Source organism: Camelus ferus, chromosome 4, assembly GCF_009834535.1.
Source record: "Camelus ferus isolate YT-003-E chromosome 4, BCGSAC_Cfer_1.0, whole genome shotgun sequence".
In the NCBI taxonomy this organism is placed as follows: Eukaryota; Metazoa; Chordata; class Mammalia; order Artiodactyla; family Camelidae; genus Camelus; species Camelus ferus.
In genome coordinates this window covers 64,028,399-64,047,360 of record NC_045699.1, presented here as the reverse complement: position 1 = coordinate 64,047,360, position 18,962 = coordinate 64,028,399, and the positions used below count along the sequence as shown (strand labels likewise).

General features: G+C 51.8%; 1 protein-coding gene across 1 annotated transcript in view; it reads right to left on the bottom strand.

The window, feature by feature from the left end:
* Window positions 1–17,891: 17,891 nt before the first annotated feature.
* MRRF (mitochondrial ribosome recycling factor) overlaps window positions 17,892–18,962 on the bottom strand; it is a 70,069-nt gene continuing 68,998 nt past the window's right edge. The window contains exon 7 of the mRNA XM_032478362.1: window positions 17,892–18,779. Within this exon, the coding sequence (XP_032334253.1) occupies window positions 18,525–18,779 (255 nt within the window). The 3' untranslated portion in view covers window positions 17,892–18,524. The remainder of the gene's footprint in view (window positions 18,780–18,962) is intronic.

Below are 18,962 nucleotides of genomic sequence, written 5' to 3'. Positions count from 1 at the left end.
TAGGTAGGAAACTGAGGCCCAGATACGATGCGCAGTGCTGAGGTCATCCAGGGTTTCGGGGCAGAGCGAGGGCTATCTCAGGCCAGAAGCACACACCCTGCCCCCTTGGAAGGGAAGGAGACAAAAAGGAGCCGTCCATGCACATATTTTCCCAGAAGGGAAACCCACCACCCTCAGACAGACCCAACAGGGAGGCCTGGCTTCCCCCAGGGACTGTGCTCTGCCGTCTACGGCCACGTGCGTCTGCCTGAGTCTCTACTGCCAGAAATGAAGACGACCAGGAGACCTGATTCAAATCCAGACTCTAAAGCGTACTAGCTGTGTCACCTTGCATCTGGTACTCACCCTCTCTGGTCCTCAGGATTCTTGCCTATAAAATGGGGATGCCAATAAGACGCATCCCAGAGAACTGCTGTCAGATCCTACGAGATACTGCACACAAACCTCCCGATGCAGTCAGTGTCTAGCACAGAGCTGATCTGCTATCCGGAGGCATCCTTTTCAAAGGTCTCCTAACTCAGATTCCAGGATAGCCAGGATCGACTCTGCAGCTGGGCTCACACCTATCTGCCTACTTTACAGACTCCCAGCGTCCAGTTCCTCTATGTTGTACCTGGGGAAACGGATCTTAGAAAGGGGGATGAGCCCTAGGTCACGCAGAGTCCCCTGATCCCCATGCCCACAGATTTGCTCCCTCAGTTTCCCCAGCACACCCAGCCATCTTGTGGGCCTCAGAGCTGGGAAGGCCTGGCGGGAGAGCTCAGAGGGGCTTATGCGGGTTCCCAGGCATCCTTGGGTGCAGGGTGGGAACCATGTGAGGTGGGGGAGGTGAAGCCTGCTGGGGAGACCCTCTGACATCTCCACCTGAGCTGTTCCCATGTTCCACGGGGACAGAAGCCAGCTGCCCAGGGAGACAGAGCAAGCCAGGGCAGACACAGGGTGGGAGAGGAGGAGGTGGAGGGCCTCAGACCCTGGGGTGCTGGGACAGCCTGACCCAGATCCAGAGCCCCCTGGTGACTACCCAGACAGGGGGAGGAGACTCAAGGCATAGGTTATCAGCCAAAGGGATGGAGTTGGGGTAGATTCAGGAGCCCAGTTCCCCAGAGAAAAGGAGAATTTCTGATGATGAATAAAAGCGAGAAGGGCTTGGATGAGGCCCCATCTTCACTCCCAGATCCTCCCTCCCCTCAGGCCCCAGGCCCAGACAGTTACCACGCCTGTACCTCCTGCTGACTCTTTACTGCCAAGCCACCCGCCTGAAAAGGAACAGCACTCGTGTGGCTCTGACATTGGGAGAAAAAGCCTTAGGCTGAGAGTCAGGAGAACCAAGTTCAAGTCTCAGCTCTTCCACAGTTTGACCTCAGACAAGCACCTGCACCTCCAGGTCTCTGGTTCCCCATCTGAACAATATAAAATTCAAATCAGGTAGTTTCTGAGAACAGCTTCAGCGTGAAGGAGTTAAGCGCTCACTGTAGCCCCGCTATGTGACTGGTGCTCGAGATCTTGGGAAGATGCAGTGAAGGAGAGGCCAGAGGCAAGATGGCAGAAAAGGTGCCTGGGCAGTCCCCAGGGATGGGACCGCACAGAGAGGGTGGAGTGGGCGAGAGGGAGACAAGAGGAATGGAGGACAAGAACTTGGTGACTGATTGGCACTGAAACTTCAGGGAAAGAGGGGTGTTGAGAAGGACATCTGGGTTCCTGGCTTGATGCTGGTGGTGACACCCAGGGAAGCAGGGACGGGGAGCAGGCTGGGGTAGGAGGCATTCAAATTTGGACTTGTTGTATTTGGTCTCCATGAGGTTGATACACAGAGGAGAGTTCTGGGCTAGCTCTCACCCCAGTGCTGGGAAAGGCCAAAGCACAGAGTCGCCCTTAACTGTCCCTGTACCTCAAAGCCTATAGCCTCCACATCTAGGGAGTTTTCCTGACCCTCGGGATGGTGAACTTCCATTCACTGGACACATCCCAGCTCTGCGTCCGTTGGGAAGCCCCCTCTGACGCTCCTCCTCTTTCTGTCCACACAGAGACTCCTGGGCCATCCTTGGTCACAGTAGGCAGCAGGCTGGATTGTGTGGTCCCTCTCTCTCCCTAATTAGGCTGTGAGCATCTTGGTCATTCTCGAACCCCCAAAGCCAAGTATAAGATCTGGCCTAGAGAAGGCATCCAACAAATGTGGGTTCATTGAATAAAATAATGTCTGTATGAGCAATTAAATTCGTCAAAATATATAAACCCTCTATGAGTGAGTGATGGTCCAGGACCAGCCTCATCAAGGTGACTGTCACCCCATCCATCTGCTGGGACAATTATCGGAAGTGTCAGGATTCTGCCTCAGTTTCCCTGACTTTCCCAGCTGGGCACATGGCCAGTTCCTGCAACACTGTCTCAGGTCCAGCTCCACCCCAAGCCCTGAGCCCCTCCCAGTGACTTGGGGTGGGGTTTCCCTCTGCACACCCCCTCCCCAGGCTCCACCCCTATCACATACTGCCCCGGCAACCCTACTGGAAGCCCTAGCTAGGACCTGGCTTATAAAGCCCCTGGAGAGGTCTCACCCCAGCTGGGTTCCACCCACTGTTTGGAAATCCAGAGCTGACTCTTACCTGAATCACTCAGGGACCTGGCCTCACCCAACCCCACCTCTAAAGGCAGCTTCACAGGCAAGCAGGAAAGCTCTGGAATCAATCCAACATCTCTTCAAATACCACCCCACCCCCACCCCCACCCCAACCCCTGACCAGCTCCTACTGTGACCTTCAGCAGCCAACTGCCCTTCCTGGGCCTCAGTTTCCCCACCTGTAAAACAGAGTTAATAGTTCCATTCTGGTAAGAGTTACTGTGAGGACGAAATAAGATGATGTGGGTGATTCTGAGCGAGACTGTAGGCAGGACCAGCCTCCAGTAGGAACTTGTTAATTCTTTACCCGCTTTCCTTTCCTTTCTGTTCCCTACTTGAGCTGGGGGATTTCTTGCCAAGTTCTCTTCCTCCTCCCCTTTACCTCCTCAGTGCAAGGCTAAGGTTGGGCATTGGCGGTAATAATAATAATTGCTACTGTTTCAAGTATCTACTATGTAGCTGGCATTTCATGTGCGCTATCACGTGTAATTTTCTCAACAGCCCTGCAAACTATTATCACTTCCCCATTTTACAGAGGAAGAAACTGAGGCCCAGAGAGCTGACATGGCTTAACCTAAGGCGGCGCAACTGGTAATGGTTAGCTTTCAAGGCTCACTCCCTTTGTTCTGACAAGTTTCTACTGTATAGCACAGGGAACTAGTTTCAATATCTGGTAGTAATCTGTAATGAAAAAGAATACAAGAAGGAATATATGTATGTACACGTATGACTGAAACACTATGCTGTACACCAGAAATTGACACAACACTGTAAACTGACTATACTTCAATTTTAAAAAAAACAAAACCCTTTGTTCTGGAATACCAGGTACTAGATACCTAAGCCCCAGCCTAGCTAGCCAGTGTTTGGAGTTAGTTAAGAAGAAGCGGAAATGCACTATTAGGGGAGATGGTTGGATGGGGCAGGGTGAAGGAGGTTAGGGAGTCCAATGTAAGCAGCACAGTTCAGCTGAGAAGCTAAGAACAGAGAATCACAAAATGTTTTTACAGGCCTCTCTTGCTGAAACCCTCCTGACAGCTCCAAGAGGCAAGTGGCATTATCTCCATCATGCAAAAGAGGAAACTGAGGCTCAAAGGTTTCCCTGGACCATGCGGTGAGGAGCATATGCTAAGGGATTTTTGGTGCATCATCTCCTTTATAGCTTATAACAGCTCTCTGAGGTAGATTCTCTTCTTGCCCCCATTTTTGTAAACAGGAAAACTGACCACTAAATGCCACAGGCGAGTAAGTGGCAGAGCTAGAATCTGAGCCCTGGTCTGTTTGATGTCAAGTCTAGAAGCTTCACTCCCTGCTGTGCTCCATCCCTGGCTCTCTCCGATCCCAAGCCCTGAATCTTGAAAACAAACACCCAGATCCAGGCAGAGGCAGGCCAAGAAGGCAGATAAACAAGCAGGAGGTTGGCGAGTGGAGAGTCCCCAGGCTCATCCGGGGAGTTTCCACTGCGGCGTCCCCTGTACCAGAGACGTCACTATTAGGCAGCCGGCACCAACTGATCAGTGCAGGATGGCTGAGTGGTCACGCCACTGGCTCCCTCCCAGGCTGCCCCCACCATCTGAGTAATCTTCAAGGATCAGACATCAGGTCCTGAGATCTGGGGGCCCAGCCACCTGTGACAGAAGAGCTCAGCCCAGAGGAGCTAGGAAAGAGCCATTGTCTCCTTAAGGGGCAGTAAATGCTCTGGAGGTTGCTGGGGCTGTAAAAAGTCTGTCCCTGTATCCCCCTCCTCCTCCATCACAGGTGAAGGAAAAGGAGCTGCTTCCATGGTCCTCCTTTGATAGTAAAATACTCTCCTAACTCTGCTAAGAACCTTCAGTAGCTCCCACTGCCCCCAGACCTTAGACTGGCTTTCACATCTCATCTTTTGCTGAGTAGCAGGACTTCATAGAAAGAGCCCTGGAATGGAGATGCAGAAGATCTGGTCTCTAATGTGACCCCCCCTGAACTCACTGTGAGCCCTTGGACAAGTCACTCTCCCTCTTGGGTCTCAGTTTTCCTACTTATTAAATAAACCTGTTGAATGAGATGTGCTGAAGGTGGGGAGCAGGGGGGTCTCAGAGTCAGGCGGCTGAATCTGGAGCCTGGCTTCTTTATTCAACACTACAGCCTGTCACAGGTCATCTCTGAGCCTCAGTTTCCTCATCTGGCAATAAGGACCATAATAATATCTATTTCCTGGGACCGTTATGATGATAAGACCACTTAGCTATGTTACTGGGGAATAGGTTCTTATCTGCGAGGGCAAGTTTATTTAGAGAGATAACACACCCCACAGAGTGTGATTCATTGCACTCAGAAGGAAGAGCGGCCATGAGGTGTTGGGGGGTGGTCAGTTTTCCTGAGCTGGGTAATTTCATATGATAACAAATGGGAGGATTATTCCAACTGTGTTGGGGAAGGGGCGGGGATTTCCAGGAACTGAGCCCCACCCACTTTTTGGCTTTTTCAAGTCAGCCTGGGAACTGTCATGGTGCCTGTGGGTGTGCCATGAGGCTCAAGGCCCACTGGAGCATGTCTTCCACCATCTTGGTATGGTACTAGTGTATGTCCTGTCCTCAATTGCTGTGTCCTTCTTTCAGTGGTTGTGCCCTGCCCCCTTTCCTTCTGTTTTGATTTTCCCCGCAGAGATTTTACTCCCATAATCTTATGGGGAGCAGAGGGGTGACTGTCTTCTGTGGCTGCTTCAGGGCTGAGTAGGGGCGTAGACCCTGCTTGTCAGGGAGTGAAGATCTCTGGGTGCCTGATCTAGGGGGTCTTAAGGGCAGGACAGCTTCTTGTTTCAAGTCAGATCGTGGTATGGGCTGGAATCCTTGCATAGCCATCATCTTGACATAGAACTGTTGTAATCACTTCCATAGCCTTCCTGTGAAATCTTCTTGAAGATGGAGTACTTTTGCAACAGCACCGAAGTACAACAATAACTGTCTATAAATGACAAAAGACTTAAAAGTCATGGTTAAACACTGGATTACAATGTAACCGATAAAGAAACTTGGTTACAATCACCAGAATTATGACTGATCACATTTAATTTAACACACCAACCAAGCCTAGTTAATTGACTACTTCTCTGAGATACCTCAGGTTTCCTGTTCCAAGAACCTCCTACTACTTTCTGCATCTATATTATTTTGTCCTTTATTTTCTTTTCCATTCAGAAACAACCAGCTTTAGGACAGAATTTACTCTCTTTTCCCTCAACAAAATGCAGGTCCATTATTCCTCATACGTTCTTTTACTGAAAACACACATCTAACTTTCTGGCATCCTGAAATGTTTCCCTTATTAATTTAGTAGCTTTAATTGCATATATTATAATTTGAAGCCTTAAAACGTCTAGCAAAAACCAAGGAGCAAATAGTTGTGCCAAATTGCTTATCCCCTTTCTTGAAATTTGCATTTTTAAAAGATGGTGAGATAAGGGTTCCTGGAGAAGACCCGGCAGAACATTTGCATATCCCCTGGCACTCAGGAGACACTTGGTAAATGACTGTTTCTGAAGAAATTATTATAATTAATGATAGAACTAATCCAATTCTGTCAGGGTAGTCCTAGATGTGAAAAAACAAAAAACAAAAAAACAACTTGTTCTAGACTCCAAAAAGAATTTAAGAGAGAATGGTTGCAGGTAAGTGCGAGCAATACATTTGGTGACATATAGCAAAGTCCCAAACATGGAAAGTTAAATAAAAAAAAAAGGAGGGGTAAGCCGCCCAGTCTCTTGGCTGTTCAGTAACGCCATGAGGAGTCCAGGCTCTTTCCATCTTTCTGCTCCGTCACTCTCAGAATGTGCTGTGGCCTCCAGTCTGCGTTCCAGGCAGGGAGGGATGGAAAAGGAAGAGGCGGCCCCAGCTAAGTTCCACGACATCTCTTTCCCCAGGATTGTATCACATGACCTGGGAAATTGCGTTTGCGGGATTAGGCAGGAAGGGACAGGGAGCTGGAAAGGGAGATGGGGCCATCCGTGTCTGCCAGGCTGAGAAGCGTCTCCTTCTGGCCTGAGCTGTGGTTTCTGATGTGTGGCTTCTCCAGAGGGTCCAGGAACAAGTATATGCTGCTGACACCAGAGGTGACCGGACCTTCCTTGTCCCAGGTTAGGGTCTGAGAATTGCCGAATCATAGCAGGTCGGAGCCAGGAGCTCCCTGAGAGAAGGTCCAATCCAGCCCCTCTCAGTGTCAGACTCAGAGACTCAGAGCAAGGCAGGGGTTTGCCCAAACAGGCCAGGTCGCTTCATCTGTGTCCTATGGCCTCTCATAAAATGACCGACCTTGGCACAAATCACATATGAAACAGTGGTGCCCCAATGCAAGGATGTCTCAACCTTTGTAGGTCTGCACTCGATGAGCTGAAAATTTAGGGGGCAAGAATTCACACTTCCAAACAGCTCCTCAGTTCCCAGTCAAGAGCCTTAAAAGTACGTTTTCTTGAGCCTTTCAGATAGAAAGGCACTGACTCTTCACTCCCCTGGAATGCATGTTCCTGCTTTAGCGCCTCATTAATTAACTTGCCGTCATTCAGCCATATGCAGTTTAGAAAAACATTTTCACTTACATCACTTCTCTTTTGATCCGCACAGAAATCTTCTGACGTAGGTGTTTTAGCCCCTGACTAAGCCAGGATTATTGCCAAGTGACAGACACTCAATTCCAACTGATTTTGGCAAAAGAAGGGGATGTATTGGCTCCCAAGCTGAAAATCTGGAAACAGGTATGGCTGCATCCAGGTGTCAGGTCCTCCTTCCCTCTGTTTCTCTCTCTTTCTCTGTCTGTCTCTGTCTCTATCTCTGTCTCTCTTTCTCTGTCTCTGTCTGTCTCTTTCCCTAATCTTTTTTCCCTCTTGTTGGCTTTACTCTCAGGCAAGGGCTCCCCCAAGCCCTCTGGCAGCTCCGGGCTAACACAATCCTAGTGCCCCAATCCCTTATGAAAAGAAAATGCCTTTCCTGGAACTTCTGATTGCTCTGGCTAAACTCATGTATCTATCCCTGAACCAAATGCTGTGCCCAGGAGACTGGCATGTCCTGATTCTAAATGGCCAGCCCTAGACTGTTTGCCCACATGAACTGAGAGTAAGAAACGGATATTTCCCCAAAAGAAAGCTGGGGGCAAAAGAAGACGGAAGGGACGCAGTGCAGGTGGAGACAGCTGACGTTCACCAGCATTCTGCTTCTCTGTCTGATGAACAGGAAGCCAAGGCTCAGAGAGGTGAGTGGCTTCTGCCTAAAGCCTTAGGGCTGGTAGGAAGGGAGGCTCTCTTGCCTTTGGTCGTGAGCCTGGACGGAGAGAAGAGGGAAGAACTCTGAGAGGTCCCCTGCCTGTCCAGACCCTAGCAGGCTTCAGAGCCTTCCCAAGAGGGAGGGAGAAGGGTTTGTTAGGATGCTGGAACCCAAAGCTGCTTCTCCTCTGTACTTCCCAGTGTTTACTTACACAGGAGAGGATGTTCATGTTTGTTGAACAACCAAAACACGCCAGATGCTTCTGGGCACGTCGCAGACCTTGTTTTTCGGAGGTGGAAGTTGAGGCTCACAGAGGAAGGGACTTGGCCAAGTGGCAGTCTTGGAGTGGCAGGGCTGGGACTCCATCCAGGTCTGGAAGGACTTCAGAGCCTGGGCTGTTTTCTTGAGTGGTTTCTCAACGGGGCACTATTGACACTCTGCGGAGGATTTCTCCACCCGGGGCAGGAAGTTTAGCCGGGTAATGTTAAGCCCAGTCACGGCAACCATCAAAAATTGCTCCAAGCTTCTCCAAACCCCTCCCTGCCCTCCAGGAGGCTACATCTGCCTCTGGATGAGAACCATAACCCCGCGCTCATCAAGCCTGCTTCCCTTCTGTGGACTCAGGGCCTGACACAGAGAAAGCACTTCATAAATGCTTGATGAATGAAGGAATGAAGGCATGAATGAAGTATTCTGGAGTCAAACAGGACCAGGTGTGAATCCCAGCTCTACCACTTCCTAGTGCTATGGTGTTGAGCAAGTTACTTAACCCTTCTGTGCCTCAGTTTCCTCATCTGTAACATGGGGAGAATACAAGTACCAGCTTAATAGGGTTGCTATGAGGATTCAATGAGTTAATTCTCATAAAATGCTTAGGACATTGCCTGATGTTTAATAAGCTCTGTATCAGTGTTTCTTAAATAAATGAGCAAATAAACAAATGAATAAATGACTCTCACACACATATACATAATAAGGAATATATGGCTTAAAAATATTTTCATATTTATCTCACTTGAGTTTTCCCATTTCCCTATCAGGGAACATTACACATTTTTTTTTACAGAGGAGGAAACTCATTCACAGAGGTGAGGCGACCTGGCTAGGGTCTTCTTGTTTTTCAACTGCAGCTCCAGAACTTCAAACCCTGGATTCTCTGCATTCTCCATCCCCCTGAAAATACACATTTTTAAGGCACAGATGAACAAGTGAGGGCCATCAGGGGGCCTGGACAAGGTGGGGCCATCCTGACTCTGCAGCTGTGAAGAACCAGTCTCTCCTCTATTCAACACAGGGCTCTCTCATGGGGCTGCCCAGTGCCATGTAGGGTGTGTGTGTGTGTGTGTGTGTGTGTGAGTGAGTCACCAAGAGGTTGGAGAGGGAGGAGGCCCAGCCAGGCAGCCAGGACCATAGGACCACAAGAAAGAACTGGGTGGTGAGTGAGGACCAGTCAGCTACTTGCCCACAGCCTCCCACTCTGGGAAGAGGAACTCGGTGTCTCCTTGAGGCACCTCGCATGCAGCGCACAGGAGTGACCTCATTGTTCTGTGATTCTTTTCCATTCCACGCCACCCATCTTACAAAGACTTATGACACGGCATCTTAGCCAAACCCCAGATGGGCTGCCAGAGACTTCTGCTCCCAAGGAGCTCTCAGATAATGCAGTGAGCCTCAGAGGAACAGAAGTCGGAAGATGGGGCAGCAGTGCTGGAAGCACATACACTTGGGCACGTTCATACATGCAGTGAGATTCCAGTATTCCTTTCTTCCCATGCCCAGATTCGATCACAATTGCAGTGAGCCTGTGTACCGATGGAAGTGGAGAGCAGCAGGGAGATGGAGAAATGCTAAGACAGACCACACACCAAACCATCTCAGACTCGCAGGTACCCTTAGGTCTCCACCTCGGACAGCTCCCCTTACCAGGTCGCTCCTTGTTGGTATCTCCCTCCACCATCCACTCCTGGCAGCGCGATGGGGATGATGCCGGATCTGGGCTCCTCCCTACTCCTGTCGGCTTGAACTCTTTCAGCGTTCCTATCCAGGCCGACCCACCCAAATCCAGCCCGACCCAATTCAATCAAACTCCACTCCACTCAGCCCAAACCAACCCAGCCCATCTCAACACAACCCAACTTGGCTTAATTCTATTCAATTTAATTCAAAGAAAATCAGCTCAGCTCAGCTCCACTCAACCAAACCCAAATCCTACTCCATTCAATCCAACCAAACTAAACTTTATTCAACCCACCCCACCCCAACATGACATAACACAACTTTACTCCACCCAAACCAAACGGACTACACTCAACCCAACTCAGTTAAACCCATCCCTACTCAGCTCAGTTCTTCTCCTTTTGTATCTCCTCCTTTTGTCCAACACTAAATACTTACTTCCCAACCCTCCCCCCATTAGCAGATTCCCTATCCATTCCTAAATAGTGAGACACAGAGTTAACACTTGATCTATAAGAAGATGGGAAAAGTTTCTTTTGGACTTTCCACCTCCTTGCTTTTTCTCCCAACTCTAACCACACATCCCCTATAGGTAATAAACTTCATGCATCTCTGACTCCCCATCATTACCCCTACCCTTTGATGAAACCCTGAGGCCACGAAGCCTCAGAGGACCTCAAGCCAGGGTAAGTGCTCATCTCTGCACACACTATCCCCTGGGAGGTGAGGTCCGGAGGACATTTAGATTGGGAGGCTGGGAGGGTCCCAGCCCCAGAGGAAATTTGATGGGCAGAAGAAAGATCACCAGACCCGGGCACCTTGCAGGCAAAAGTAGGATCTGGCTGGACCCCCAGGGAGCAGAAGGCTCTGTCCCAGCCTTGTCTCCGAATCTGTCTCTCTCTGTCATTCTGTCTATGGGTGGCCCTGTCTCCTTCTCTCTGCCTTGGACGCCCTCTTCCTCTTTCATTATCTCTGTGTTGCCATCTCCCTCTCGCTGACTCCCCTTTCTATCTCTGTCTCGATTTCTGGCACAATCTGCCTCATGTTCCAAGCTCTGGTTGGGGAGTTATTTCTCCTGTACAGAGAAGCCTCCATCCCTCCGTCCCCTCCACCTCTTCCCAGCCGAGGAAACGGTCACCCTGGGCTGCCTGGGAACCACTCAGAGGCTGCTTAGCATGAGCTGAAACCGCTTCCCTCACTGGGAAATCAGAACTATACACCCTAGAGCTGGAAGGGAATGTAGGCCAATCTTCCCATTTTATGAATGGGGAAATAGAGCCATGGAGGCTGCAGGGGGCTTGCCCGAGGTCATTCAGAGTGAGGGGAGTGAGACTGAAGCCCTCCTGAGCTGGAGACCCCGGAGGAGGAAGCGTGGGGACCAGGCTTGGGGGGGTGGGCCGAAGAACAGTAGCGCCCGCCCCAGAAGCCATCTCCACGGCCCAGAGGATTATGTGCCTTCCCACGGCTTCTCAGAGCCGTGTCTACCTGTCTGTCTGTCTCTTTCTTAGCAAAGTGTTTTCCCCAGGAGGAAGGATGCGGTAGAGAAGGAAGGAGACAAGAAGCAATCTGGGTGACCCTCCGGTGAGGGTCATTGATCGCTGACCCTGACCTTTCCCATCTCTTGAGGTCAGGACCCAATGGGGCGGGAAAGCAAATTCTGAGAGCACAAGCAGGAAGCCTTCACAGGCCCAGGGGAGGGAAAGGAGACGAGGTTTGGCCTCCTGGAACAGAGCCACGGCCTGTGAGGGTCAGGGCTGGGGTTCTAGCCAGACTGAATCCAGAATCCAGTGAGCCACTGGCCGCAGGCTCCCGCCCAGCCAGGCACAGCCCCCTCAAGCCCGTCCTGGTCTGCATCAGGGTAAGCCTGCAGGCCAAAGGCCAGGACTGCATTCCTCCCTGGCCCCGCCCACCGCCAGCCTCCCAGTCAGTCCGGGCTCCAGCAAGAACCAGGCCAGGCCAGGCCAGGGAAAGGGCCCTGCTCCAGCCCAGAAGTGAAGCCCCAGCTCTCTCCTTCTAAGCCCTGAGTCACTGTACCACTGACTGCTCCGAGATGCTCCCTCAGCATCTCAGAGTTCCTAGGCTGGCGCCAGCAGGGGTCTTCGTCAGAATTCTAGGATGTCTGAAAATAGAAAGAAGAAGAGCAGGCTGTGGTCTGTGTGGTGGGCAGAGAGAAGCTGGGGCAGGGCGGGTGGGGGAGAAATGGGTTTCTAGGCGCAAGGACAGCTGCCAGGACTATCTCTGACCTGACCTCCAGTACCCTCCGCCCCCTCCTCGGAGCCCCCACTTCCTGCCTCTCTGTAGAAAGGGCCCCTGGTCACTAGGCCCAACCCTCCACCGAACAGATCAGGAGACTGCGGCCCAAAGGGGAAGCAGTTTGCCCCACGACACATAGCAGAGAGGCAGCCAGCATCTGGGGCTGCTGGCCCGAGACCAGAGTCGTTCCCCAGCAGGCTTTTGGGATGAAGTCGGTTTGGGGGTGGAAGCTCACCCCATCTGCACAAGAGGCCAATTTCAGGCAGTTCACTCCCCACATGAGTTGTCCCAACCCCAGAAGTGCCCTGATCCTCAGAACCCACAGCTCAGCCTAGACGCCAGCTCCCTCCTAGAGGCCTCCGGAAAGCCGGACCCTCCTGCTGCTCATCCTCTCCTCCTCCCTGGGCTGGCTCTTCCTTCCCCTTTCCCCACCACCCCTCTCCCCACCCCCACCCAGGGCCCAGCAGAGCTGGGAGAAGACAGAGGAGGGAATCTGAACCCTTGCTTGCAATCCGTCTCAGCCCCTGCTGGATCTCCAGACAGGCCAGGTCCCCGGCCCCAGAGGCAGAGCTTGCAGGACTGAAACTCACACACTCCCACCCACCAGGCAGTCTTCATCTTGGAAGGTCCTTGGACTTGTGAAACTGAAACCTACTTCTTTGGCTTCCCCACTGGCCCTGCTGCTGCCTCTGGGTCTCACGGCACTCTGCCCTGTGGCCAGCTGCCATCAGCATCCCTGGCAGCAAGACTGTTTCAAGAGGCTACTACGCCAGTTCCTCCAAAAGAAGGGGTCCTGCCTCAGCCCTTCCTGGCCATGGGACCCGTGTGGCTGCCCCGTGTTTTGTCTCTTCCTTTAGCTGACCTTCATCTGCATCCTTTCCCTGTAATAAACCATAACCGGGAGGTTAAGGGCTTTCAGTGAGTGGTGTGAGTCTTTTGAGTGAATTATCAAATTATCAAACCTGAGGGCACCTCCTGAACTTGCCGCTGGGGTCAGAAGTGAGGGCAGGTTCATGCACAGCTCCATTCACCGAATCCTTACGATAACCCTCTGAAGTAGGTCCTGTCACCATCAATGCTGTTTTACAGGTTGCGAGACTGAGTTAAATCACCAGACCGAGGTTGCACAGTTGGCTAATGAGAGGCAGGTGAGATTTGAGAGCAAGCAGACAGGCACTAGATTCTATGTCTGTGACTGCCGTGGTCTATGCCCAGTTAGGGGAGCCGCAGGGGTCCTGACGGGGCTTACAGGGGACAGTTCCCTGAGGAGTTCCCCAGTAAAGAGGATGAACTTTGTCCTGGGGTCAATGGTGAGCTATTGATGGTTTTAGGCTGCGAGTGGTTGTGTGTAGCTGTGGGTTTTAGCAGGCTCCCTCTGGATGCAGCAAGGGGAGTGGATTGCAGATGAGGCTGAGTTGGGAAAAGACCAAGTGTGAGGCTGCTGTGGTGGACCAGGTGAAGGTGATGGTGACTGGACCTGAGCCATGGTCCTGGGGATGGAGAGCAATGGGCACGTTCCAGGTCTACCTAAAAGGTAGACATAACAGGACTTGGGGACAGACTGAATTTAGGGCATAAGAGAGCAGGAGGAGCCAAGGGTAACTCCCAGCCTTCTGGATTAGACAAGTAAGCCTCTGAGACATAGGAAGATAGAGGAAGAAGATATTCTGGGTGCACTCTACCGCCAATAATGGTCCCAGAGTCCCGAAGGAGTCCATGCCCCAGAACAGAGCAACCCCTGCCCCACGACACAGGGTCCCTTGTCTGGACCAGGACTGCTGCTAGCTCCAGAGCCAACGTGGCATCCTCCCCTACCTCCGAGTTGCCACCAGGTGGCAGCAGAGGCCGCCTTTTTCCAGGAAGGCTGTCTTGCAGAGGGGCCTTCTCCAGGGGCCTGCGAAGGCATGCTCCTGCAGGTACAGTGTCAGGAGGCTAGATGCTGCCTGTGACCCTTTCTGAGGCTCAAGTTTCTCCCCTTTAAAGAGTGTAAGCCCTTCAAGGAAGCCAGAAGTTGGCAGAGGGACTTTTAATCCCTTCTCTGGCTTTCTACCCTCCATTGCTGGCTTTCAAACATATTTGCAGAGGCAACATCTTTTTTTTTTTTTTTTAAATAAAAATCCTAAGTACTCCTCACCCCACCCCACGTATAAAACAACAAATTGATGCTGATCTGCTCTAGTCCTGGCCCCTCACCCTGGCATTGGCAGCCCTTCCCCCACTTCCTCTCCTGTGCCTTCTCCCACTACTCGCCCCACCCCCACTCTGTGTGATCCTACTGTGTGTAAGATCAGGACCGGCTACAAAATTTGTGGGACTCAGTGCAAAATGAAAATGTGCAGCCCCTCATTCAAAAACTTATTTTTAAATTTCAAAACAGCGATAGAGCATTAAACCAAACACAGGTCACCCATCCATGGAGCCAGTGTGAAAGCTCTGCACTACATCAGGCATCTGAAATCCAGCCAGCCCCAAATGTGGGGCTTTATCCGCCGAGAAGACAGTCACCTTTTTCTTCACTCAAGAGCACTTTCTGCTGTCGAGCTGGGGTCCAGCAAGTCTGTATCTGCCCAGAAGGGAGCGCCTTTTCCTAAGTCACACAAAGGTGACACACAAAGGTGACAACAGCCACCCTGTCCAAATGCTCCAAGATTTCATGGCCCTGGCACATTTCATGTGCTCCTGGACATTGTTGAATGAAGGAAGGGGACCAGAAGTTGGACACAAGAAATTGGAGAGCAGGGGGATGAGCGCACAGCCTGGCACACAACTGTGGCCCATTAGTGTTTGATGAATGAATAAATGAATGACTAAGTGAATGCTGAAGACCAGAGAGACACCTAAGTAACGACATTGTGGAATTACGGAGCTGAAAGAGACTGAGAAATCATTGAATCTGGAGTTTTCAGACCACAGGGTTCTTCAGAGCTGTAGGGAACCGCAAAGCTGTGATGAGGACAAACAACAAAAGCCAGGCACTCAGGGACCAGACCCCCTTCCTGCCTTTCACTCTTTTATGCCTCACGCTCTGGGTTCCTACGTAAGCTTGTGTTTGAAGAATTCTGCTGGCTCAAGAAGGGCAAGAGACTTGTCCAAAGTCACACAGCAGAGGCTGGGGAGAGGAGGGCAAAGAAAAGGGATCAGACATATGAGGTCAGAGGTCAGCCGGGAGCTCCCTGATGAGAGGCTGAAGCGATAAGAGCAAGCAGGAGAGTGAGCATCAGAAGCTGAAGTTTTTTACCAGAGATGTGGGATCAGGGCCAAGGATCCCAGGTAAACCTGCTCAGAGCAGAGATTCAAGGTCAGGTTTCATCAGAGGCCAAAGGCAGGGGTTCAAGTCATTGCTCTTATTTACTGAGCACCTACTATGTCCCAGGCAGAGTCCCAGGCCCCAGGACACAGCAGTGAACACAACAAAGTCCCTGCCCTCACAAGGCTCCCATTTTGGAGAGGGATGGGGAGGGCAGGAAATAAACATTATAAGAAAAGATATGAACCAACCAACTAGAGCTAAGTGATATGAATAAAATTTAAGAGTGAGAGGAAGGGACTTCTGGTAGGTGGGCTAGTTCATATAGGGTGGTCAGGGAGGGCCTCCCTGAGGAGGTGACATTTGAGCTGAGCTCTGAATAAGATGGGGCCTGCCGGTGCCCCTGTTAAGGAGTGAGGGGGCGGAGTTGCAGAGTTGCTGGCCTGGAAAGCCTGCAGATCCACGCTCCAAAGCTGGGCCGGCTGGGCCGGAAGTCTGGCCCCCTGTAACCGTATCCCCAGGAAGGCGCTTTCAGCAGCAGTATCCATCAAGGCCGGTTGCACTAACCCCCAGGCAGCACCAGAGGCTCCTCAGGGCCCCTATCCACCTTCAGCCGCCTGGGGAGGAGACAGGGAGGGAGGGAGGGCAGCCTAGAGTGGGCCCTGGATTCTCTTCCAGACAATAAATGCTTCCAGGTTCCCGGGGAGCATTCCGTGGGTCACAGCAGCATCTGATCTCAATTACCCCCGGTGTAGGGTTCCCGGGCTGGGCGGGGGCAGGGATGGAGGGGAAAGCTTTTTCTCCATAATCAGAATCTCCTGGCCCAGAGGATGAAGGCACCCCAGGACAGGGTCTCAAAATTTCAGGACTCAGGAAGAAGGTTCTCCCCAGAAGGAGAGGTCTGGTCGTGGGCAAAAGTCCTCTGCAGCATAGCCATTTTGCTATGTGACTTGGTGCAAGTAACTTAACCTCTCTGAGCCTCTGTTGAAATGATGAGGATTCTTCCTTTTCCTTCTAAGAGGCAAGAGAAGGGTACAGGCCTGGAGAACAAAACTCAGTGCTGTGGGTTGGGGTGGGCTGGGCTGGAATGGGGGCTGGACTGGGTAATCCCTTACCTTTTCCTGCCTTAATTAGATCTTAACCCTCCAGCAAAGACATCCTCACCCAGGATGATGGTGCTGGAGTTGTAGGGATTAACATCTCCTAAAACAGGCCAGGGACAAGAACCTGCTTGGGCAAGACACTTCACCTCTCTGTGCTTCAGTTTACTGCCGCCTGGGATCAAATAAGGAACAAGTGTGAAGCCGCGTTGAAACGATACACACCACTAACTGTGTTCATGTGATCAATTTTTACAATTTTACAATCAACGGACAACCACAAAAGTGGCCGTAGTTCTAAGCACTGGGAGAAAGACCCTTTACTTGTTAAAAGAAAAGAAAAGAAAAGAAAAAAAGCCTTCTGGATGCTGTGTCTGTGATTGATGACCCTGAGCAAGTCAGTCCCCTCCGGGCCTCAGTTTCCCCATCCGTCACAGAGCCTGCAGCCCAAGTTCCACCCTGAAGAGGGTCTTTTCGAGCCCCTGTCATGCGCTCAAGCTACGCTGGTGCGTGCTCTTTAGGAGGTAAAACAACTCCCCGCAGCCTGGATTTCACTGCTTGCCTTTTCTCCTCGAGGGCCTGAGGCACAAGTGTTTAGCGGGACAAGCACACTGGAGTGGGGAGGGGGCGGGAGGGAGGCAGGGGCGCCCCGGGTGTTCACCGAGGTGGGCTTCTGGAGGCTTGTTTTAATTTACTCGGGAGGAAACGCAGGCTCGGGAGGCGGCGAGCCGGGATTCGAACCCGGGGCTGGCGGGCCGTAGGGGCGGGGCGCGTTCCGCCTTCCCCGGCCACCGGCCCGCGGCGGATGCCGGGGTCACCGGAGCGCCGGGCCGCGCTTCCTCCGGGCCGCCCGGACCGCTGGCCGGCCGGCCGCTCCGCGGGCGCTGCTTTCTCCTTTTATGTCCGCGCAGGGCCGGGAACTCCCTGCCCGGGCCGCGGCCCGCGAACAATGCGCCGCTTCCTGCCGCCCGGCCCGCCGCGGCCCCGCGCCCGCTCCCCGCCCTGCAGCCGCCGGGAAATGGGCCGGAGCCCCGCCGGTACAGCGGGTCGCGCCCCCGGGAGACGGCGGGGGCCGGGGCGGGGCCTCGGGGCCGACGCAGGACCCCGGGCGGGGGTTGCGGAGGTGGCCCAGCCCTGGCCCCGCGGCAGCCGGTGCGCGTCCGTCACTTACACGTGCGCCGAGCACGCGTCGCGGGCGGGTCGCGCTTCCCTCGCGCCAGGTGGCCCGGCCGAGCTGTCTCCTCTGCCTCCTGCACCGGCCCGCACGGAGCAGCGCTGCGCGTCTGCAACTGGCCGGGCCCTGTGCTGAGCACTGGGGACTCAGCCGTGGGCAAGACCGAGAGAAGCCCTCGGCCTGCTGCAGCTTACGGTGCAGCGAGGGAGAATGCAGTGAACATCACAGATTTCTAAATGATACTGTGTATTTAAAAGTGAAGCTTTTTGGAGAAAATAAAGAAGGGACTGGCATGGGAAATTGGATCTCTTTTAAATAGGGTGGTTATAGTTTCTGTTGTTTTTACTGAGAAGGTCACATTTGAGCAAAGCTGCCCAGAACATAAATCACAATTAAATATATACATCTCAGAAGGATGTGCGGCATACCCCCAAGTCTGTGCACTACACCCACGCATACACTGCTTACATGGATGCGCCCGTAGGTACCCCATGCATAAGCACTTCACATCCACGTGCACGTACAAGATCACCTACAAAGCACTGTATCCATACAGTATGTGTATCCACCACATGCATTTCTGTATCTATTTGTATCCTCTCTGCACACACAAATGTGCCGTACTGTGTGCGCATGTGCAGGTTTACCACCATGCCTGGACCCAGATATCCATCATTACCCCGTTTACATATATTCTTCAACTCCCAAGTACAGGGCCCTGTGTAGACTCATATGTATATCACACACCTCAAGAATGTGATTTTTTTCTAATTTCATAAGCCACTTGTCAACATCATAATATAACAGTTACTTACATCTTGTGTTCATTATGTAAAATATATCCCATATGCATATGCCCAAGTACATGTATCATAAACCTTGCGTAAATGTATGCCTATCTTGTACCCTCCCAGGACATATCTACACAAGTCTCTCACTCACAAATACACTATATGCACATTTCCCACGTATTTATGCATTCCATACGCACGTATCCTGTCCAAAACACCGTAATGTTTACAGAATACTTACTAAGTGCCAGATGCAATGCTAGGTGCTTTACGTGGATTATTTTAAGACAACTGTATGCAACAGGTACGATCTGTTTAGGCTGGCAGTCAAAAGCTCCCCCAGTAGTCAGATGGCCTGGGCTTGAATTCTGGCTTCGGCATTTTCTAACCTCTGAGAGCTTCAGTTTCCACACCTGTGAAATAGGGGCAATTGTAGTACTTATTTTTAGGGCTATTGCGAACAGGCAGTAAGATAATAATGTACAACAATAATACGGTACTGTACTAGGTACATAGTGCTGAAGGAATATTTGCTGTCATTATTACTATTATCCATTTTACAGATGAGAAAATTCAGGCTCAGAGAGGTTAAATGA